The sequence below is a fragment of the Coturnix japonica genome, chromosome 3 (genome assembly GCF_001577835.2).
Source record: "Coturnix japonica isolate 7356 chromosome 3, Coturnix japonica 2.1, whole genome shotgun sequence".
NCBI classification, from domain to species: Eukaryota; Metazoa; Chordata; class Aves; order Galliformes; family Phasianidae; genus Coturnix; species Coturnix japonica.
The window spans coordinates 50,034,738-50,058,244 of record NC_029518.1 but is presented as its reverse complement, the minus strand read 5'-3'; the positions used below and the strand labels follow the sequence as shown (position 1 = coordinate 50,058,244).

The window sequence follows — 23,507 nt, the reverse complement described above, 5'->3', positions numbered from 1 at the left end:
TCCCCATAGAGACTGTCTAAAGGAGAGGGAAAGGGAGTGAATACCATTAATAAAATGAAACACCATAAATAAGAGTAGATATTGTGACAACTGCTCTGAAAGAGACTCTTTCACTTATTCTCTTAACTTATGAATATTCATACAGACATTATCATTGCTGTTTTCCAGAGCTTCAAAGTCTGAATTTGTAGAATTTATACTTTTCAAGCAATATTACTGTCATGTTTAAGTAGGTAATGGGCAAACCTCAAAGCTCTGGTAAGTCTGTTTTATTCAAATAAATAGTTAAAATTCAGTTATTGCATTTTATCTTAGGATCTTGGAGTATAGACGGAAAACCTAACATCAGGATTTTCTCATGAGATTCTCTTCCTTGGCAACAACTGAAGGGTAGCACTTTCAGGACTATTCTCATCCTTCCACTTCCACAGAAGTTGAAAAGCTCAGCTGACACCAATATTTATTTATTTAGAGAGCAATGAAACACTTGAAAAAAAAGAAGAAAAGTTGAATTTCTGCCAAAGATGTGACAAAGTCACTAAGTAGTTGTTGATGAGTGAACGTTATAATTTAGTGCATTTACATTGCCCCAAATGCTACTCCAATATGCATCACTGTGATTTAGGTGCAAGCAGCCTACCCAAATACCAGCACAAAACTTGGATGGTTAGATTGTCCATCTGTTTTCCTGTGGCTCCTATTTGGGCCAATGGGAAGATATAGGGAAGAATAACTGCAGTAGATACCTACAAATTGCTGAAACAATATGGTTCTCTTTTGCATTTCATCCTAGACCATTTATTTCTTCATAGTTTACAGTTGGGTTAACAGAGAAACTCCGGCCAGTTCCTTTCACTGTGGTACATCCCAGTCCATTGGTCCCATCTGCCAGAAAAGATGTTAAATACAGAGCTGTTAGGGCTGTTTGGTTTGGGGTTTTTACTGCTAGTGTTGGTTCAAAACTATTTAAGAGCACTAAAGAGATGCTATCAGATCTTCCTGTCTCTTCTGAGCTATGTACAGCGTTCCTGTACACCACTGATCTCTTTACCCAAATACATGCTTATCCCTCCATTCACATTCTATTGTGCTTGCCCTTACTTCCATATACTTTCAGACAGAAAAGTTTAATAGATTGCCAGAGTTAACTGAAAATTTTTCAGTGGAGTAATTTTGCAACACAAAAGACAGTGTTCATTTTTTTTTACTTAGAAAAAAATGTATTTTTATTAACATTTTTTTCAGTGAGGGAAAGTTGCTTCTCATTTTGTTAAGAAAACAACCAGCACCACATTCTGACATTTTCTGGTAATTTACTTCTCTATTGTTTTGTTAATTTATTTAGTCCTTAATATTCTAAAATATTTATTCAAATGTTATTCAAATACCAGGTTAAATGTTATTCAAATATCAGGTTATAGGATCTAATGCAATGTTTTAAAGTTTTCTCAGCAGAATAGCTGATAGGTCAAAAGAAAAAAATATATATTCTCCAAGGTAATTTATTGCATATTTTTTAATTCTGATGATGATCATTTGGTTTTAACTTATAATTTCTTAAAAATAAAACCAAAGTCACATTTCCGTAAATCAAATTCTGCTGTCCAGATTGCAGCTGCTAATGCTGTTTTTATTACCCTAGCAATTGTATTCTGAACTAAGGAAATTTGTAAAAAGAAAATGTAAAGGAACCAGCAGGCAGTCCTAGATGAGCATGCACTTCTGTTTGCACTTTGACTAGAAAAGGAAGTATATGTTCATGCAAAAATGAGACTTAAATAAGTATTTCCCCTTGGAGTTATACAAGCACATGTGATGGCACAGTTGGAATCCTGAGAATTAGCTTTTAAGAAAGCAGCTGATGCAGATGGCAAATGTCAGCAAAGGAGATGCAGTTCATTTTCCAATTTGCTGGCATAGGAAACTGGTGTTTTAATAGAGTAATAGGCCAACTGATGTTTGATTTTTTTTTTCCACATAGTCACACAATCTGGTAAAAGTTACATCACTTCCTTGCATGCTAGTCCCACTAAATTCTTTCCTGTGCCAACGTTCCAGCGGAGGCTGGAAATACCAGAGGATTTCTTTCCCTTTCTGTAAAGCCAAACTTAATGGCGGTTGAAACCAGTTTCATCTGGTATTACTTGAACACTGTTATTATACTTTAAAATAACAGCAAATCTATGTAATGGGTTTCATTGAAGTGCATAAGAAGATCCTGATAAAAATAACAGAAGTCATTTTACTTATTTGATCTACACAGAGTATTCCATTAGGAAAAAGCCAACATTAGCAAGAGGATGAACTACACCATCATTTAGACTTTTTTACTCTAACCATAGGATGCAGGAGCAAAGGCTCTGTAACATCTCCACTTTTCAGAATGCTGAGGCTTGTGAATAGAGCTACATGGAAAGTGAATACGAAACTGGAGAGCAGAGTCCCTGACTCCTTTGAGCACTTTCCTTAGCTAAAAGAAGCACACAGCAATCTCTTCTAGTCAATTGCTCTGAGTACAGTCAGTACCTTGCAGACTTAAAAAACGGTGACATTTTGCCAAGTCTGTACTTATAGAGACAAAACAGTGCATATCATTCTAAGAATCTGATCTTGATTTCCGAATTAAGAATTTTCAGAGCGCAAAAGCAAGTGGCTGAAAATGTGTGTGGGAGCAACCACTCTCATGTTTACCTCTCTCTTCTCCCAAAGGCATCTGAAAAGTCTGTTGTTGTTGTTGTTGTTGCTATAGGCTCTCTGTCAGTAGAGACAAGTTACACAGAGCAACCAAAATGTCTTATAACTGGGAGATGTAGTTACTGGTATGCCTTGTAATTGACTTCATGTATGATATTGCAAGCCTTAGAAAAATAGTTCAAATTAGAGGGAGTCCCTGGGTTTGGAAGTTTTGAGCAGGTAGTTAAAGTAAAAGTCAAAAATCCTAACAGATATCTTAGGAAACATGTGGGTTTACATATGCTCAGGATATCTTGGAAGGTGCACTACAGCTGGAACTACATTGCTGTGAGCAGCGTGCCCAATAAGTCAGTTTTTCCAGAAAATGTCCCTTCCATCTGCCAACCCATCGGATGCCTTTAACCAATTATGGATAGATTTTTCTCCTACACTACCTACTCAGCGTCTTTTCTTTCTGCAGCATCAAGATTACATTTGGAGTGGAATCTCTAATGCAGGAAAAGAACTAACATGTTTCTGTGACTATCAATGCGGTTTGACAGCACAGTCTGAAAGTACCAGAGCAAGGGTGACACCAGAAGTCCATTGTTGCTAATTCCACTGGAGCTACATTTACACAGATGCATTTGTAAGAACCTCTAAGAGCTTGGTTACAAGTAAATATAACCTGACTTTGCTGTTGTGAGGATCTAGGTCAGAGGGAGCTTGTTTATTCAGTAGTACATTTGTGCATCGGTTAGACCTTTCCCACGACTTCCCTGTATCTCTTGTCCATCCCTGAACCAAACTGCACACACTGCTGTCACGCAAGATGAAAGCATGGAAAAGCTGAAAGGAAAAGATGTGTAAAAGCATTCTTTCAAATTGTTGCCATAGTTTTCAGACACTTATGTCCCAATTGAGAGAATATATACACACATCCTCAGCTTTAAAGATGAAGTAATCCTTTTGAATTAATTGAGAATGTTCAACTACATAATACCAGTTATGTATTTAAGAGATACACATATCTCATCTGATTAGTCTCTTTCTCTACTGAGTCTTTTTTACCTATTCACAAAAAAAGGAATACTGACGGATGATGCAGTTGTTACTGTTACGAGGTTATTAGAAAGACAACTAGCCTTTCCAGTATCTATTTTCTGCCTACATTTTCAATTAGATGCAGCATTCCTAACTTCCCATTCCAATACCATCACTGATTACTGAACATCCAACACAAAACAGTTGCAATGATTACTGTGCAAGAGCAAAGAGTTTTTCTTAAATCTCTTGGCTTGACTTTGGTTCAGGCTTTCATGTAAGAATTCAGGGAGGATTTAAACTAAAGCAGTCAGTCAGATACATCATTCAGTAAAGTTAGACATCATAGTGATGGCAACTTCCTTATTTCTCCTTCAGCAAAAAATGAGAGATCAGAGTCTTATTTTTATTGTTTTCTTATCATTGTTTATTAAGGTGAGATGTCTTTGTTATCTCTTATGTGTGTCATTTCCTATAAAGCCCCATAGAATGTGGGAGATTTGAAACTGAACTTTTAATTCCAAAGCAGGCAATGGAAAAATTACACAACCTCACTGTTTCCAATTAGTTATGGACTTCTGTTTATTCCTTTACCACAAACATTTTTGCTTAGTTAGTAGTACAAATTGTTAATCATAAAAATGTGTTATCTCATATGTGCTAAGAATGAAAAAAGAACTGACTCCTTGCTCTACAGAACTCAAGCAATCCATCTTCTTCCATTTCCAAAACCTTTTCCAAAGGAGTGTGCTCAAGTATCCACAGTAATCAAAGCATTACTGTAAACCTATTGTCTGTCTTTAACATTTCCCAGTAGGTGAAATTCTCAAGGAGCGATGCTGTGTGCAGTCTGGGTAATAAATAGTGCATCCTACTATTCCCTTAGAAATTCATCTCTCTACTCTTAACACCAGTATGGTACCACAGGATGGCAGCAGGTAAAAACAATCTCCTAGAATGTAGCATGAGTACACATTAAAAGAATGGTAAAAATAAATTAAGAATCGGTAATAAAAAAAAATAAAAAAATAAAATGATATCAGGGTTGGAGGAAAAATTCTGATGTAGAGCTTAAAGAATTTAGTATGTACAGCCTAGAGCAAAGACATAGCAATTGTCCCCAAGAAATACAAAATTATTCCTATTTAATGAGGCAGTGGTGAGAACAGTAGTAGCTAAGAGTCACTGTTTGTATTAATAAGAAAGAAATTAAAATAGGCATCTGAAATAAGACAAAAGTGAGGTAATGAATAAGAAAAATTATAGTAAGATTGTTAGAGCAGTGGAGGAACAGGAGATCGTCTTTAAAGCAGGAGGTTGTAAGCTCTGAGCAGCTCTGCCTGCTTATGTTTCTTCTGTCATGTTCTCCATGTCTCTCCAGCAATTTGTTCCCTTGTCCTTTCTAAACGTTGTGTTCTCCAGTGCTCCTTCTATGCTGCCCTACAACTGTGCTGCACATTTTCTTCTTGATGTGTAACAGCAGCATCCCACCATTCCAAATATATTTTCTTTAGTTCACATCACACCCGTGAAGCCTTCTAAAAGTTTAAGCCATTGATGTTATCACCACTTGGTTCTGACCCTAGGCAAATGCCTGTGCTATTGTCTCTGTACGAGTCTACAACCCCAAGGACAGAGGCAAAGGCATAGTTTTCATAAGTGATTATTAATTTAAGATGATTCTGCTAATGAGTGCCATCTAAAGACACATTCTTTATACTTTCTAAAAATCAGCGCCTTATGGTCTTTGAAACTGGTGCCTAATATTTGGACCACTTATTCAGTGCTTGCTAATCAGTTTAGAAAGATTTAGTGGTCTTTTTTTCTATTATTTCTTTTTAATGATGTACAGTATAAACAGATAATATCACTATTTTTTTTCAGGTATCTACTTGGAAAAGCCTAACTGTAAGTTGTGACACAATGTGGTAGTACAGGTTAGATGATAGAATAGACGATTTCTACTGGTGATGAATTTGCTATGCTAACAATTTGTGCCATTTTTCCAAACACTGGCTCTCAAAAAGTGACAGGAATAATGGAATATAACTTCTCCTTTACATCGCTTCCTCAGTACAGAAAGGCACAGATGCCTGCACTCTAAAGCAGCTGTCAACAAAGCTGCAGACTGGAGGTCCCAGCATCACTTACAGTACTGGCAAGCAGGAGGAGGTCGCTGCTGGGGAATGAAGCTTGGGGAGAAAAGCAAAAGGAAAAGGCTGGGGGGCTAGGGGGAGAATCAAGGATCTTTCTTCACCATTCTTTTTCTACAGCTTTTGTGTATCTGGCCTGATTTGTTGTGGGAGAGCTGTTGGAGACTGTATTTGGCACAGGGTGGGATAGCTCAAAGCCAAAAGGATGGTGCTATTGCCAGTTTAAACCATGGCTTTTCTTCTTCCTCTTTTTTTTTTATTTCCTCTTTTCCCCTCCCTTCTTTTTCTTTGAAGAAAGGAAAAGAAGAAAGGGAAGAAAGGGACTTGCAATGAAAACCAGAGCACTGGGTTAACAAAGGCCCTGCAGGCTTCAGTGGGCTGGAAAGATACACGAGGCACTTCCTCTACCATCTGGCCTGAAACTCTGCTGCTGCTGCTCTTGGTACATAACTTTGGAGTGAATAAGCAAACAAGTAAAACTTTTTAAGACACACCAATTATGCAACACCAGCTATTAATCTGTCATCTTACTCCCTTCTCTTTTCTCCATCCACAATATTCCTTTTTGCAAGTCTTTTCCAGTTCTCATGTCTACCTGTGATATGAACTGCCTTGTTAGGTTTCCAGTCTCAACTCTACTTTCCTATCCTTGGCACTGCTGCTTGGTATGGATGAGGGCCAGAGCCAGTACATTCATATTTCTCTTGTCATCACTTGTGCTTCTGTGACTTGGGAGTCTCAGAGAAATGCAATTAGCAGCAACAAAGTGATCTGTCACTGTGCAAAGATTCCCTTCCAATGTGGTTGAAGTTAAGAAGGCAAAAGAGAAGTTTTAGATGAGATGATTTTGCTCAAGACCTGCTTTAAAAAACTGTCACAAAGGGCTGGGTACATTTCTGTGTAGGAGTATGTTATGTTTTATTTCTGATGGTTTTCCTCAAGTGTGATGAGAAGTGTTATATTGAAGTCACATCTTCAAGTTGTGTAAACCGTCACTGCACAACTCAAGTCAGAAAAGTCCAGAACTTAAAATATCTGAAGATTTTATCTCTGGATGGTCTTTGAGAGTGATGCTACAGTTGATTTTTGGGACTGAAAACTTCATAGAATAGACTATAGAATCATAGGATCATTAAGGTTGGAAAAGTCTTCTAAGTCCAACCATCAAACTATCATCACCATATCAATAAACCGTGTCCCTAAGCCTCCCTTAAACCTCCACTTTCTTGTGAGCAGTGCTTATGCAGTTCCATTATGACAAAAAACAAAGGAAAGTCAATCAATCACAGCAAAAACCTTGGATGAGTTAAAGATAATCACTTGACCTAGGACAGAACTATGCAACAGGCTATACTGTCCCTTTGGTTTCTGACTGGCTTCTTGCTTTGCATCTGTAGAATTATAAACAATAAAGTATGACAAATGCTTCACTTCTCACTGCCTGAATGTACCCACAAGGCAGGTACCTACCCAAGTGACACAACTACTGCTGGCACTAAATTTTCACTGCTTTAATGTTATAAAACAATACTGTCAATTTAGAAAACTCTGAAGATTTCTTATTGCTACCATCAGGAGTTCTGGTGGTTAAGCATCTAAGTGTTCAGATATCCATCTGAACATGGGGCTGGGCATCTGCAAATACATTCTCTTCCAAGATTCCTGGTATTTGTCGTATGCAGTCAAGCTGGAAATGCTACCAGGATGGCCTTTCTTTCGTGGTGTTCTATCACTTCTGATCTCTGTTGCAGCTGGGAGCAGGAAGTGAAGATGTAAACAAAGATGAAAAACTGTAGCTGAAAAATAAAGTTAATGGAACTTCTTGTACATCAAAGCCAAAACAGAGCAGTTTGGGTTTAAGGTGTAATTCACTCAGTACTATGCTGACATCTCCTAAGCCATTTGTATTTCAGTTTATCCTTCTCTAAGAGAAACAATATTGCTTTAAAAAGCAATTGCACACCATCTACCAATATGAAAAACTTAAAATACCACAAGAAACCGTATAAATGAGAGAAAAAAACAATCGTTTTTGATGCTATACATCACTGTATGAATGTGTTAATCTTGTGCTACTGTACTGTGTATCATCTATTTGTTTTCTTTGTTCTTAACCCCTTTGTTCCGAGTCAGGATATCCTGACGCTGAGGACACTTCAAAATAACAGTACAACAACAATGGTATAATTCTTTGGAAGCACTTCATCATTTTCAAGACACAGGCACCTGAGAGCATAGTGGGGACTGCAGCCTGCAGACAGAATGAGGACAGCTTCCGTAAAATGCTGGGGCAGCCAGTTTGAGGTGGGAGCATTCAGACAAGCATGGCGGAGGGTCCCAGGACAGAGGAAACACTGTGCTGCTTTTGCTGCCATTGCCAGGAGGAGGAAGGGCTTGTGCACAGTTTGCTACATGAAGGGTATTTGGTCACTCTGAGCCCATTTTCTGGGACTCTTCTCTGTTTCCAAGTTTGTTTTCTCCACCTGGAGAAAGAACATCAACTGTAACTCAGAGAAAACAAATATATGCGCGGTAGGAGGTATTATAATGCCAACTAAGATCCCATTAAGTATGTTTTCTGTGATCTTACCGAAGCCTAATTGCTGGTACAGGAGACCACCCTTTGGCCCCCTGCTGTAGGGCTTGTCTATAAATTAATGGCTTGAGGCCATTAGCAGCACTTTGTTTAAAGTTGAAACAAAAGTGCTGGGCATAGTGAAGCACCTCCTGCTCCTGGACGAGCACTTGCCCAGGCACCTGTGCCTTGGTTTTAAGGCTACGGAGCGAATAATTGTGTTCTCACTGGAGCTTGCGAGCGATCACTGCCACCAGGCAGTGTCCTAACGTGAACCCATTCAGGTGGAGCTCGCGACCAAAATAACGGGGCAAATCCCCCTTACCCAAAGCCCCACTTTCAGCAGCACGTTGCCCCCTGGCCCGTCGGGCTTCTTTCGCTTTTTTCCCCTGGGCCGGAGCCTCGCCCTTCCACCGCAGCTACCGCTGGGCTCAGCTCCATATGCCGAATCCCACGTACCCCTATAGCACCGCAGCGAGCCCTGCCGGGCCGAGGTGGCACGGGGCGGGGGGGTGCCTTGTCGGCAGCACCAGCCCCCGAGCGCGGCAAGGACACTGCCCGCCCAGCCCCGGCAGCGCCGGTTCCCCCCCCCCCCTCACTGCCGGCAGCCGCGGCCGGAGCCCCCGCCCCCGCCCAGGGGCTCGGCTCTGCGCGGCGTCGGCATGAGCCGCGGCTCCGCGCCCGCCCGCCTGCTGCTTTGCCCCGGCTGCCGGCGCCTGGCGGCGGGCTGAAAGCGCGCAGAGGGCGGGCGAGAGCGGCGGACGGAGCAGCGCAGCCGGAGCCGGGACCGGGCGGCGGCGGGGCGCGCCCCCTGCGCGGGGCGGCGGCGGTGGGCGGCCGGGCGCCCCCGCCCCGCTCTGGATGCCGATCGCGGCTGCTCGGGCCGGGGGGTGGCTGCGGCTGCCCGGCGGGGGGCGCGGGGCAGGATGCCGGTGCTGGAGCGCTTCTTCCCCGCGGCAGAGCCGGGCAGGCGGAGGAGGACGGGGGAAGAGCCGATGCCCTTTCCCATGGGCAGCCTGCCCGGTTATCAGCAGGGGACCCTGGCCTGGGACTTGCCCGAGATGATCAAGATGGTAAAGCTCGTTTGGAAATCCAAGGGCGAGCTTCGCGGGGCGAAACACAGAGGGGTTCTGGAGAGTGAGGATGCCCTGAGCGGCTCGGCAGGTAGGTCGGCTGCCCTCGGCACACCACGCGGGGCCGGGGGCGCGGGGAGTCGGCCCGGCCCGTGTCGGAGTTGAGCCGGCGGATCGGGGCGGGCTGGAGAGGCGCGGGCCGGGGAGTGCTGCCCGGAGGGCGTCCGGGTTTGAAAACGTGCTTTTAGCGGCTGTCGGTTTCCCCCTCTCGGAAGGGCGCACTCGTAGAGTTTGAGCCCGCTCTGGGAGCCGGGTCCATTTGCTGATCGCGCTCTCTCCTGCAATCTGTTGCCTGCTTTTGCGAACGGGGTGAGAAAAGTTCTGCGGCAAAACAGAGCGAGCGGCTCGGTGGCTTTGAGGCTGACCTCGGCCGGGCTCGGTGCCGGTTCGGGTCAGCCCCTCGGCCCGCAGGCAGCTCGGATGCGGAGAGCTCCGCGGGACCCCGGGCTGGAGGTGCTGCAGCCGGCCCCACGCCCGGGGCTTCTCCGCTGCTTTCGGATGGAGAGCGTGGCTTCGCCTCCCGAGCCGCCAAACTAAGCCTCGAACTGTGAGTGTGCGAGGCGCGTTCCACATGATGTGCCCGTGCTTCCAGCGCGGCCATGTGCAGCTCGCGGTGACAGCATTATGACTTACGTGCCTTAAATCGTGGAGTAACCCTGCCCCGACCCGCTGCTGCCTTTGAGCGTGGTATGTTACCGGCTGAAGAGCATGTGCTCTTCTCTAACCCTGTAAATCTCGTATGTCACATTTTTTCCTAACTGAGTTATGGGGTCATATGGCACCGTATCAAAAGCTTTATTGAAGTCCGGATTACATTTCTTGCCTTTTTGTTACATAGAAATCAGTTGTTATGTTAGCCTGGCACTAGTTACTTCCAATGAGCCAATCTCAGTTTTGCCTCTTACCCTGCTACGTCTTGGTTCAAAACCTTGTGCCTTCTGCTGAAGTCAAGCCCATTTGCCTACAGTTGTCTCAGTGCCCTGTGATGAAGCTTTTGATTCTCCTATCACCATACCACCCTGACTCAATAGACCACTGAAAGTCTGCAGCATGGTTCTTTGGAATCCCGTGTTATGTTTTCCCTGCAGCCTGGTCACTGAACTCTTTGGTGCCTTCGGTCTTGAGAGATTATATCCTAACTTTTTTCTGCTCTCTTCACTAAGTCCTTTATCTTACAGCATTTCCTACCGAAATCATTTAATTTCTCACGTGATGTGACCTTGCTGAAGAGGTTTCAAAGTGCTTGCGTGTATGTGTGTAACTGTACTTACAGACCTGAATGGTACACGTGTGTCTGTGCATCGCTTTTGGATGCCCACCAGTGCGGCCCAATTGATCATCTTAACATTATTTAACACATTTGCAGATTAACTAAGAAATGTGTGGTTCCCTTCTGTTGAGAAAAAGGGAAGATGCATTCTCAGAGTCCAAGGAAACTATACAACCGGCCAACCTACTGTTTGGGAATCGCTTCAATTTAAAAGAATAATGAGATTGTTGTGAATAAAGCAAGGGGAGGTGAAATGTTCAAATTGCTCCTTAAGACTTGGTGCAAATCAGCTGGGAATGCACTGTAGCCAGCCAGGGAGGTTGAGGTTTGTGTGGTGAATGGTGCGGGTTCAGAGATGGACCCTAATCAAACAGAACTTGAGAAATGCTGCATTGGTTACACCTCATGTATGAGTAATAGTGGTTTTCCAGTGTGCTTGTGCTAGATCTGGTGGAATTAATTTCATTAGGTAACAAATGAGATTCGCCTTTGGATTCCTGGAGGCAACTAAAAATGTGCATGAATGTACAGAGAGAGATTATTCCACTAGCAGGATATGAATAACTTGCATTTACTCAAGTGACTATTACTCGTATCCTGTGAAGGGACAGTTCTCTCCATGGTGCCAGATCCCATTTCATAACCTCAGTTGACTTGCAGCAGCACACATCAGAGCAGAAGATGACTGTAGCCCTCAATGCTTTAAATACGAATCATCAGAGAGTTTGAGTGAACCAGACCTGGGTTGCTGGTTTTTCCTCCTCAGCAACAGTCATGCTAGTAGTTTTCCCTCTTGTGGTTTCGTTTTAGTCACTTGAAGTACTCTGGAGTACGTGGGAAAACCAGTAAATGCTGAAATCCGGTGTGCTTAAGTAAGTGCAAAAGCAAAGAATGTAGAAATGGGGAAAAAGGAGAATCATTGGGAAAAATTGGTAGTGTGGGGCACTTGGTTTGATGTTCGTATCGTGGGTGTGGAAAAAAAACACACATGTAGCTTGCATCTTATAAAAAGGCACTACTTCAGTAGGAGATCAGGTTTTTTTTTTCAGGTGAAGCTAAAGCAAATAACTTCTGCCCAAGGTATTGCTGGTTAGGCAAATAAAGGTTGATTGTTCAGCAGTGGAGTTCAGAGCACTCTCCACATCAAGGGCTTTTTCATTTAAATTTGTAAGTGTTCATGTGATAACTCATGTTCAGTTATCACATGCTCATGAAACTATTTTGCTTACAGTAGAAGACGAGGAAATAGATATGGATTCTGGAAGGAAACTCTCAGGATTTCTGTCTTGCTTGATCATGTTATCAGAGAGTTTTCAGTCTTAGCAAAGCAAATTCCCTTGTCCTAGCCTGAGTGATGGCACCCAGCTTTGGGCTGTCTTTCTGGGAAGGGGAAGGAGAGCTATATGTGGGTGTGATATCAGTTCTGTGGATGGCAATGTCCTGGCGACCCATATAACTGTAAGTCATACCACATTCCTATTTCTTGAGGTAGCTTTCACAAAGCAAAGCTGTCTGTGTGTTCTGGGATCTTAAATTAAAGAACTGTATCTGGATCCTTCATCTTGTTCAGAACTTAGATTAAGGCACTGAATCTCCCTGCCAAAAATTGTCTACAGTACATCATGCAGCTTATGGTTGGAACCCAGATCTCATAGATACTCACTACCTGGGATTTCTTTCTGTCTCTTTTTTTTTTTTTTTTTTTTTTTTTTTAATTAAGACTGCAGACCTTTCTCCTGCTCCTGGCCTGCTGTTGCTTAGTAACTCTTTTATTTTCTTGTTTCAATCCCCAACCAAATCAGTACAAAACCATGGTTTGGTGAGAACTCTCTTCAACTCTGCCAAATCCATTTAACGCATTCGGACTGGATATGCGATAGTAAGAAAATGCAATAATGGAACATAATTAGTTTGAAGAGCATTGGGTGGGAAATGGGTTATGATTCACTGTCACTCTTTATGATGCTTTAAAGATTAATTGCAATGCTTTCTGCTTGAATAAAGTAACAACATGTGTTGTTACTTTACTGTACTACAACTGAATCATTCCAATAACTCTGTATGGAAACCATGTTGTTGCTTTGTAGGGAAGTGCATTTTGTTTCTGGCCTTAACTTTATCACTCTCGTACAGTTCAGCAGATTAAACAAACCGGATCAGGGAACAGGTACTGGTCTGCCTTTAAGACTCTTCCTTATGAGCATTTGCAACCTCTTAGATTTACAGCGATCATCCCAGATAACTCCAGAGAGACATTCTGTACTGTTTGAGTCTTGCACATGTGCAGGCATGCAAGGCTTTCAGAGAAAGCACAGTGGTACTTAGAATTCTTGAGGTCCTCTGCGACACCAATCTCTGTGGGTTTTTGAAATAGCTCTGAATGTATTTTTCCACCTATCTCTGTCTGTAGATGTTTTCTCAGAAATGCAGGTTCTGATTCATGCATGCATCACACTCATCCTTAACTGATGAGTCCCTTTGCCTTGAGGAGGAAAAACAAGCAGTACCAAGCATCACTCCTATTACAGTTTGCTTCTGGAAAAATCTCCTATTATTGGTGTGTCCACTTACTTCCCCTCTTCAATCAACTGTCTCCTTTCCTACTTGAGAGTTTATTAAAACGTCTCGACATTGTCTGAGCTGTGCTGCACACCAGGCCTTGCTCCTTCAGACCTTACTGCTGTATGCTGAGCAGTTCTGTGACAGACCTGTTGGAGAGGTCAGAGTTAAATCATCTGTTTGCGTCTTCAGTGGTTGCTCAAAGCACTTCCCAAAAGTTATTCACAGGACCTCTTAAGACTCAGTTCTTCCATGATAACCGAGGAAATGCGCTTCCAACTCCTTTTTCTTTTGCAGTGAACAGCTCTAAATCATGCTGTGCTTGTTAAAATAAACTTCATGCTTCCCCTTCCCGTCATTACTTGCTGAATCATAATTAGCTGTGACGTCCTGAAACTCGTGCATGTTTTTATAGTCCCGTTGCAGTAATTAATAAGCATAAAATGATTAAAATCTGAATCATTTAATGCCAAACAGGGGCTAGCTAACTACTTAGAAATCTCATCATTCTGTGTGGTTGCTGTTGAGCTTGTAGGTACCACAGATGTAGATCCCAGCAATAAATGAAGCACAAAAGCTATCAAATGGCATTGTTTCGGCATCTGACCAGTTTATTCTGTTATTCCTTAGGTTGAAAACAACTTGCTTTGTGCCCAGCTGAGAGGTGCACAGCAGGCAGAAAGGCTGATGTCTTTCTGAAGTTAGGTTGTTGTTGTGGTTTTTTTTTAAGGCTTACACTGAGTTGTTAAATCCATTACCCTTAGTAGAGACAAAGAATGTGACTTTGATAGAATCAAGGCTACCTGTGGCAACCTTGTTTTCTTTCCTACTGTTATGTTGAAACTCCAGTGCCTGAGAAGAGGAAATAGACTTTTTTGTATTCTTATGAAGAGATGCTTAACTCAGTGGAACTGTATATGGTGATCTCACTAAGAACAGTGAAATGAGTTTGTATGCAGTATTGCTGTCGTGCTGTGTGTATGTAGACCATGTGATAAAATACTTAGGATTTGGAGCACATCCATAGGTAGTCCTTCTCCAGCTTAACACTGCAGCTTACTGACTGAACACAGCTTAGTAACATTTGTAATTTGGAGTTATGTGTTTGTTTTTTTTCAAAATGCTTTGGTAGCTGGAGAATTTTCTTCAAGGGTCAAAAAACAAAACAAAAACCTTTTGGAGACATTAAATCATGGTCACTGTTTAAATTCTAGTATCATTTAAGGAGCTCTTCATTTAGAATTACCTTCAAAATGCCATTAAGAATGAAATTCTGAATTGATATTAGAAGTCTTTCATTTTACTATCAATGGAATATGTTAGTTGATGTTTGTCCACCAACCTCTGGATTTATTTAGGTGGTGAAAATTTTCACTGAACTATACCTCCTAGAGCGTTTTTTGAGGCCTCTTTGCTACTTAATTCTTATGTAAATTTTCTGTTGTGCATTTGGCAGCATTTGGGAATATTTGGAATTAAGTGCTTGACCTGAGATAAACAGTAGAAAAGAAATAATCCAAAATTGTAAACAATTTCTGAGTAGTCTTTCGGTTTGGCCTCGCTGGCACAATTTCTGTTTGCTTTGTTGTGAATGTTGGAAAACAAAAATTGCTTGCAGAAATGCTTGGAGAAGCTCTTGGAGCAGCTGTTCAGCTATGTACAGCCGCAACAGAAAGATTACAGTACATGGTTAAGGTTTTGGGATAAAGTTAGCAGATAAAATGTTACTGCCCAAGTTGGATGTTGGCCAGCATGCCCAAGGTAGTGCTGCTGGAGTGCTAGCAAAGTGACAGTGGTTTTACTGATACTGGTTATAGTGGTTTTATTGATATTGTCAACTGGAAACAAAGAAGCAGCCTGCTGAAAACTATAAACACAAATAAAGCAAATTCCAGACAGTCGTAAAATGGTGGAGAGATCTGTTGCCCCCAGTGAAGCTGTTCTGAGTATCAGGAGTCAAAGATGTGGCTTGATATCTAAAAACAATGTTTCAAAAGGAAAAGCTACTGAGCTATAATGTAAACATGCAGTTGGATTTTTATTTATTTGTTTGTTTTTAATTTTGTGTGCTTGTTTGTATCATTAGAGTTAAAACTGATGATTTTCTTTTATCTTTGGTAAACTAACTCTCAAGCGCTTGATATTATGTGAAGAATTAAACACACAAATGGCTACCAATAGAAAGCAGTAGCGATATTAGCCATGCCAGACTAGTGGGGATAATTTTCCTTATTGTTTAAATGTTATGAGAGAAAGATTTAAAATGCATTGTGGGAGGCTTGGTACTGCTTCTGGGAGTGAAACATTGTATGCAACATTTGTTGTTTCAGTGCTCCTTCTTAATAAACTTACAGCTTGTGGACCATCATAGTTCTTAAAACTTTCTTTGAGACAAGCATCCCCAACAACTTCCTGTAGCCCTGCTCTATGAAGTACAAGTTTGGCTTTCTCCGCAAGCCAAGGAAACAGTTGCCTGCTTTAGCATTTTCACTACTACTGTCTGTTCGAACTCGCTCCCCTGAGTTCTGCCCTCAGAACATCCAAAACCACGTTTTTTGTGACAGCTAACTGACGCTTAACTGCTATCACTTTTCTAATGGGTGTCTTCATGGATGGACAAACCTGGTAGAATCGAAGTTGTATTGCAGGAGCTCCCCAATGTAAGTTTTAGGTTGACTGAAAAAAGCTCACCTGACCTCAGGCTATTTCTTCCCAACAGTTATGCACCCCATTCTGGGTGCATGCTGTAAAATATGCTGGTCCTTCTGTCTTCTCTTGGTCTGGGCTGGAAAGTGCAAATATTTAAAAGTAACCCTCTTGAGACTTCCAGACTGAAACATACCTTGACATTTGTTAAAAAAACTTTTTCTAAGTCCTCCTAGCCTTCTTTGAAAAATGACTTTTAAGCCTGGCTAATGATTGGATACATTACAGTAATTTCTGAAGTACTTTTTCTGGTTCTTGGTGTAAACTTGCAGTTGCAAGACAAAAATGTCTCAGCTCTTCATTTTTTCTTCAGCTTGCAACATGTGCTTTCTTCTTCATTGTTACAGCTACAAACTCTGCATGACAGAAGGACTAAATCCTTTTTATTATCATCCTGGATAAAGCATTCCTTCTCCTTTTCCATGGACAGCCAGCTTTATTTTTCTCCCTCCCCTCCTTAAATCACTGTGAGATCGTGTAAGTTCCCTGTCTTGAACTGTCATCTGCTAGGAGGAGATGCTGTGCTGCAAAATTCCTAATGCTGCAAAGCCAAACATAGTTGGCCTCAGGTGTATGAAAAAGGAAGGTCAAAGATGACAGGGGCAGAGAAGGTTCATGATAATATTATTGCTGCCAGTTCTGTACTTTTTTTTTTTTTTTTTTTTTTTTTTTTTTCCAGAAGGAATTAAGGGACTAAACCCTTTCACTTCTCTTTCAATAGAATTTCTTGAAATTCAGGTATCCTCCAAAGTCCTCTTAGCTTATGAAATCTTTGAAATTAGTTAGCAGGGGCTGTTAGTAGTTCTTCACCCAGGACGCATAGGACACGGTTCACATTTTACAGACACCAGAGAGGGCCTTTCCTTGGATGCCCATGGATTTTGTTCTGTTTTGTAGACCAAGATCATCATTGGCGCACACAAAGGTAAAACTCTATGGAAAGTGTTTTCTTAAGTGTCTCTGTAAGGTCAGGAGACTGTTTGGAGAAACTGCTGTAAACTTCCCCAACTTTGATCCTTTCTGAAAGGGAAGCACGTAAAGTTCTGCTTCTCTCAGGAGAGTATGAAAATCCTTTCCTGTTTCCATAGCCAGCTCTAGCTTGTACAGAGGGGATACACTTCAAATATTGTTATCTCAGTGTTCTTCTGCTACCCCTGACCTGAGTTAAGGCCAAAATATTATCTTTGTGGCCTATTTAAAAGATTCTCTGTGCAGGTGCAGTTAAAGGTGAAGCAGCGTCCTAGAGGGTTTTGAGAACATGTTGTGCTGAGGAAGGCATTGTTTCATTCCCAGTTGCTTAAGCACTGTCTTGAGATTGAATGTTTTGTTTTCTTCTGCTGGAATTATAAGTAAGTTGGAGTAACACTAAACTAGGTACAACACAGTAGCGTTTGAACATTGCTCTTGAACATTAGATTGTAAAGTAGGTTACTCTAAGTAGGAGGAATTAGTTTTAAGCTTGATGGAGCTATTTACCAAAATCATTGAAAATTAGTGTGTTACACAATGTGCTAGGTAAATATTCAATTAAGAACAAGCAGAGTAATTGGAAAATGCAAGCAGAGAACATTTTGTATGTCATCAAAACTTTGACAGGTGCAGAAAACACCTTAAGTACACAGATCACTAGTCTGTTTATAATAGCTGCTGGCTAAGTTCTTATAGGAGGTGCTTCTCAGACAAGCTTTCTTTTAGTTAAAGATAGCAGTAGCTGGTTGTGGGGGGTTTATGTCTGCCTGTGTCTTTATTATCTGGAGATAATAAAGCTTCAGCAAAGCACCCAGGTAGTTATCCAAATAGCCGTGAGTCTCAAACTTTGCTTATCCAAACATCTTCCAAATACTTTTTGTGTGCAAAACTTAACTGGAAATCTTGTAATTATAGGCTTTCATGGGAGCTTTCTTATTTCCTGCTTCCAACTTGGGTGGATATGCTGCAGGAACAGCTGCTTTTACAGTAATTTGGCAATTACGTTTCTAATTCCAAATGTGAAATGCCAAAAAGAGTGATTTGATCCAGCTTGGATTTTGCATGCAGGTTTGTGTCATTAAAAGGAAAGAGGAAAAAGGAAATTCTGTAGGTATTGCTTGCAGATTGCTTTAATTCTTCAGATGATGTTCAAATGCCTTAACAGCAAAAAAACCTGAGAAAACTGCTTGTGAGAGATGATTAACTTTATACGTACTGCATAGCTAGTCTCTTATACTTGCTTCCTCTTCTTCCTGGAAGCTCTAGTGAGCTAGCATATCATGCTTTCTTTTGGGAACTAAAGCTAACTGAATAAATTAGTCCTGGCAGTAGCTCAAGGCCTTTCTTGAACTCCGGTTCAGTGTGTGTAAAAGAGGTGTGTTGCTTTCTGTAACCACTGGAAAAGAGACTAAGCAGAGAAGAATTTGCTACACAAGAGAGGATTGCAGTCCTAAAATGGCAGAGGAGGCAGGCTTTTAGGTGAGGCAGTGTCAGCGTACTCTTCCAAGTGAGGTCAGCTTGAACATCCTGCTTAGAATCAGTAAACTTATAGCTCTAAAGAAAGCAGAACAGTGAGGAACAGAGGGCATTTCCAGAAGATTCGCAAAGGGTAGGAGTTGAAAGGAGAAAAGAGGTAATTCTTTAGTGCTGCACAATGCTCTTAGGACATCATACTGTAGTTTCAGCCCAAGTTTCCTCCTTGTCAGTTTGGAACAAGGCAGCATTCACTGCTATATATTAGTGCCGGTGCAATTTTTTCAACACTCTCTTTCTGTCAAGTGCTCCTGCCCACTTATGGGAAACCATAATAGCAGCTGTGGATCAAGGGCATGGTGACACAGATAAGTTGGGCTTGATGCAGTTGAGCATTGATTCTCAGAGACTTTTTTTTAAGGAGCCTATTGTGAGTTGTGAATTATTAGCTTTTCCTAGCTTTGTGCAGCTCAGCCAAAGTGACAGAAAATAGCAAGGACAGCAACTTAAATTATGGCAGTGTGGGAACTCGTGAAAGACAAGTTGCAGACAGTACAGTTTAATGTGGGCAGAGGAGCAGTTACAGGACTACAGTAGCCTAGCTTCCTGAGTAATTAGAAGGTTTCAATATGATAGCTTGTTTCTTCCTCAGTGCTAGCTAGCTTAACATGGTAGAAGTGAACGAGATGGTAGGACTTAATTGGCAGATGACATACTGTGTGCATGCTGAAGTGCAGTAAATAATATAGGTAGCTTAAAACAGAAGTGTGATTTAAGACCTTATTTTATCTGTGGATAAAATAAAATCGGAAGGGATTTTCCTGTCCTAAGTAGAATGGAATGTGTTCAGCATCAGGTTCACTGTGTATGCTTCTGCCTGGCTTACCCACTTGCTGTGCTGATGAGAAATGTGTGGTCTTTAACAAGACCATACATTTTTTATAGGACCCGGATGCTCAGTTCTTCACTGATTATTAGGTCTGAAGTACTTGTTCATTAAGGTAAAAGTCTGACTGTAAGTGTCTGAGAAGCCTCTCAGTTAATGTCAAATAAATGCTTTAGCCACCTATAGAATCCAGGGTTCTGGTTTTCTGATCTCTGGGAAGATGTCTGTTAAATATGATCATATAATGAAGGTGCGTAGCTATTAAATCATAATTATATTAAAAATGTGGAATTCAGAACTGAGTTATTATAACTTCTTACTCTGCAAACTCATTTAATTTCCCAGTGGGATAGCATTAGAATAGATCTTTCCTTCCCCCTTGGCCAGCAATGTACATCGTTAAACATGTACTTAGTAGCTGGCAAAACAGAATGAAAGTTAAACTTTGCTAATAATGAGCTGGAACTCTCATAATGAAAATGCAAGGTACCTTATTTAAATGTTGGCCCCTTGACAGAATCTTCAACACAAGCCTCACAAGACTGTCACTAATCTTTTCTGTAGGTGCCCCGTAGCCAAAAATGTGCTGATGTCTGGCTTTGCACAGACTGGAGACCTGGGAGATTATATGTTTTGAATAGGATCAAATGACTGTAAGGAAAAGCACACTATACTTAGCTGTCTTGTCATACAGACAGAAAAGTGTTTTGCATGTGACCTTGTTAACGGCATGAGTTAAGAGCACCACAACAAAGGAGAGGCAGGGATGCTGAAGCTACTTAGATTGTTGTTGAGAATCTATGTTTTTTTCTGATCATCTGCTTGCATTTTTTTTATTTATTTATTTTTTTTTTCCCTGTAGTCCCATTTTGGCTTAGTGACTTCAAATTTCATGCTGACTCTAAATCAGATGGAAAGATGAGGGTGAGAAAATGTAAGACAGCTCAGTGTAGCTTCATGATCTAGTTCTCCTCCATGTTAGAAAGCCACAGCACCAGCTTGTTACAGGAGTCCTTTAACACCATCACTGTCAAGTCACTGCTTTTCGGGTAGCAGTTATTTGTACTCCTTTTCCTGATGCAAAGTCTGCCCTGACGTACTCCTCAGATGCAGTGCCTTTGAGCATCTTTCCAAATTGCTGTGACCAGGCTGACTACTTCACTACAAATTAGTTCTCTTCTATTGCAGTGCACACCTCTGTCTCCAAGCTAACTGATTGCCACACTCTGTCTTATTTGTCCCTTTTCTGGTTTAGATATCCTCTTAAATCTTCCCCTCCTGCAGTTTCTATCTCTGCACAGAAGATTTTCACTGATTGTCCTTTCAATAGAGGACTGACATCCTTTGCACTGTTACCACCCACTTCTTTGTTACAGGCAGATTTTTATTTACTCCTCCTTTCCTTTACCAAATGGTGCAGAAGACTGTCCTGTTGGAGTCTGCAGGCAGTTAATCTCCCTCGCAAGTACAGCTTTCACTGTCCTCATGTCAGCGGCTGCTTGTGAATTGCCCCAGAAATATCTAGTCAATAGTTCAAGTCATACAACTCACATTTTTATCCAGTATCACCCAATGCCTTCTTCTAGTTAGGGCAGACAAAGCTATTGGAATGACTGTCACCATGCAAAGGCACTCATGCTACCAACCAGCAACCATTTCAATTATGTGTCTCTGCCAGAAGTGTGTTTTTGCCTTGGTGCTTCTCTTTCACCTTTGTCCCAAAGGAGAAATTTAATTTTCTGTGAAAAACTTGTTATCTTGAACACTGAAGCCATCAAAACCATATGGCCTGTAGGAATCAGCAGCTTTCCCAATCAACTGTTAAGATGCTGCCAGTAGAAGCTTTTACAACTCATTTATTGTTGGTTAAAAGTTCTGTTCCTATTCCCAGAAACATCTTTTTATCACAAGAAGGGCCTCAGCCTCTTGTTAGCAAGTGCAAGTAGGAAACAATAGCAAGATTTTGTATCTGTACAGTGGTGCTCTTTCAGTTTGAGGTTGATAAAATAACGCAGAGCTGTTGCAGCTACACGCAGAGGCAGAAGTGGAAGGAGCAGAGATCAAATAATATGGAGCAGAATGATAATAAAAAGACAAGCATGTAAAAATATAAATGCCAGACAGATGTTTTTGTGGGGAGTGCAGCTAATCCATAGGAAATCAGAACAGTTGAATGGTTGTTTTAAAGTCTTTTAAAGGGGGAATTCAGCAGTGCTACCAGACTGGGTAGAGGAGAACACAAAAATATGCAGCACTGAAATGAGGAAAGAATAGCTTCTTATGTATTATCTATGTGGTACTAAAGGGCATCACAAATCTACGTAACCCATTTTACTTGAGTGCTGAATAAATAAAAAAAATTCTTTGGAAGCAAGGTTGTATACCTCCACTCTAAGCTCTCGTCCTTGAGGATGACATAAGAAAACACTATAAGGCTTGAGATGCAGTTGAATAGATCTGTGGATTTTTGAAGTGAGTGGAGAGCAGTATATTCTGAATTGGTTGTTTTAGACAAATTAATGATAGAAATGGGGGTTGGTGGGATGTGGCTGGTGTACTGGAGACAACAATGCACAAAAGAGGTCACATTTTGTCCTTTGGGGACAACAGTGTTTTGTTTTTTCAAAATTGGGGTGAAAAAAAAAAACAACCTGTTTCCACTGTTGGTTCTCTCCCTCCGTTATCAAATGTAAAATCTGCAAACACAGAAGTTACAATGGAAACAGGGAATCGCTGGGCAAATATTTAATTTTGCTGTCTCTGTTTACAGGATGTTTTCATAAAATGAAGAAATACGGGGAAATTGAGGGTGGGTGGGAGGAGGAGAAGGGGGGAAAAAGAGCTGCCCGCCAGCTTCTGTTCCAGAGACTGGAGAGGTATATTTTCCTACCTGCTTTGGGTGGAAGGCCACACCTGAAAGCATGGCTAGCTGCAAGAGGCAAGGAGTCAAGCTGGCTGAGCTATTATTTTAAATCACCAGTGACAGGCCCTGCAAATGCAACTTACAAGCTGTTACCAAGAGAGCTCCTTTTGAAAAGGCAGCCTTGGTGCTTTAAAAGGTAGCTAGGAGAGAAGGGAGGTAGGAGGTGGGTGACCACTGCAGTTGGTTTTCTTTGCTACTCTGCTCTAAGATGCAGAGTGGGGGAGGAAACTTCTACTTCCTTTTCAGCTGCTGAAGGCATGAACTGGTTTACAGGAAAGGTGCTAGGTTTTTTGGGGGGTGGAGAACAAAGACTCTGTGTGTAACTTAATGCCTTGCTGGGGAAGTCAGCTAGTATTTAGAGCTCTTAGATGCCAGTGTGCAACAGATCAGAAATGAGCTTGAAGCATCTGCCCTCAAATACACACAGAAACCACTTTAAGGAAGCATGAATTATGGATGAGGCACTCAGGAGCTGCTCAGGGCTAGCAGTGTTGACATGTCACAGGTGATCTGTGCATCGGTGGTCTGGTGGAGCTTTCTTGCTGTGTGGCAGGGGTTTATGTCTCCTGGGCTGAAGTGAAGATTGAAAGCAGACCTGCAGCTCCAGCTCAAGCTGCACAGCACATCTAGGATAGGTTGCACAGGGCTGATCAGGGCTGCAAACAGGGAATCAAAAGGAACAGTCTTCTCTCCACGCCAATGCAGATTTCTTTGTACAACTACGTTAAGCAGCTTCAGGCAGGAGAGATTTTGAGCTGCAGTGGCAGCTCTCCAGGAGCTAATAAGAACTTGAACTAGGGCCCAAGCCTTAAACGCACTTTATTTGGGCTCAGAGTGGCGGCTTTTCTTAGTGCTATAATTCAACAAGAAAAAGCTTATAATCTTGTCTCCAAGTTTCCAGCTTCGAAACTTAGAGAGACTTCATACTAATGAAATGATGGAGGCCATCTCCCCTCATTCTTGACTGCCATCAGTGTGCTCCCTAGAGCAGAGGTGAGGCCTACCAGTGATGCAAAAACAGTTCAGCCCATCGTGTCCAATGAAGCTCACTTCAATAACCATCCCAGGAAATGCAGGTACACATGCACAGTGACTTTGGAAACCACCATGTTTGTTTCGAGTTACTGCCCCACAAGTTCATTA

The 23,507-nt window shown here is 41.7% G+C and overlaps 1 protein-coding gene across 3 annotated transcripts in view; it reads left to right on the top strand.

Moving 5' to 3' along the window:
- The window catches only part of PDE7B (phosphodiesterase 7B), a 166,384-nt gene that overhangs the window by 76,651 nt on the left and 66,226 nt on the right, over positions 1-23,507 (top strand). Inside the window, exon 1 of one of the 3 annotated variants that reach the window (XM_015858356.2) lies at positions 9,288-9,609. The exons of the other annotated variants lie outside the window; for them this stretch is intronic. Within the exon in view, the coding sequence (XP_015713842.2) occupies positions 9,372-9,609 (238 nt within the window). The 5' untranslated portion in view covers positions 9,288-9,371. Of the gene's footprint in view, positions 1-9,287; positions 9,610-23,507 lie in introns of those variants that run through there. 3 annotated transcript variants of the gene reach the window in all.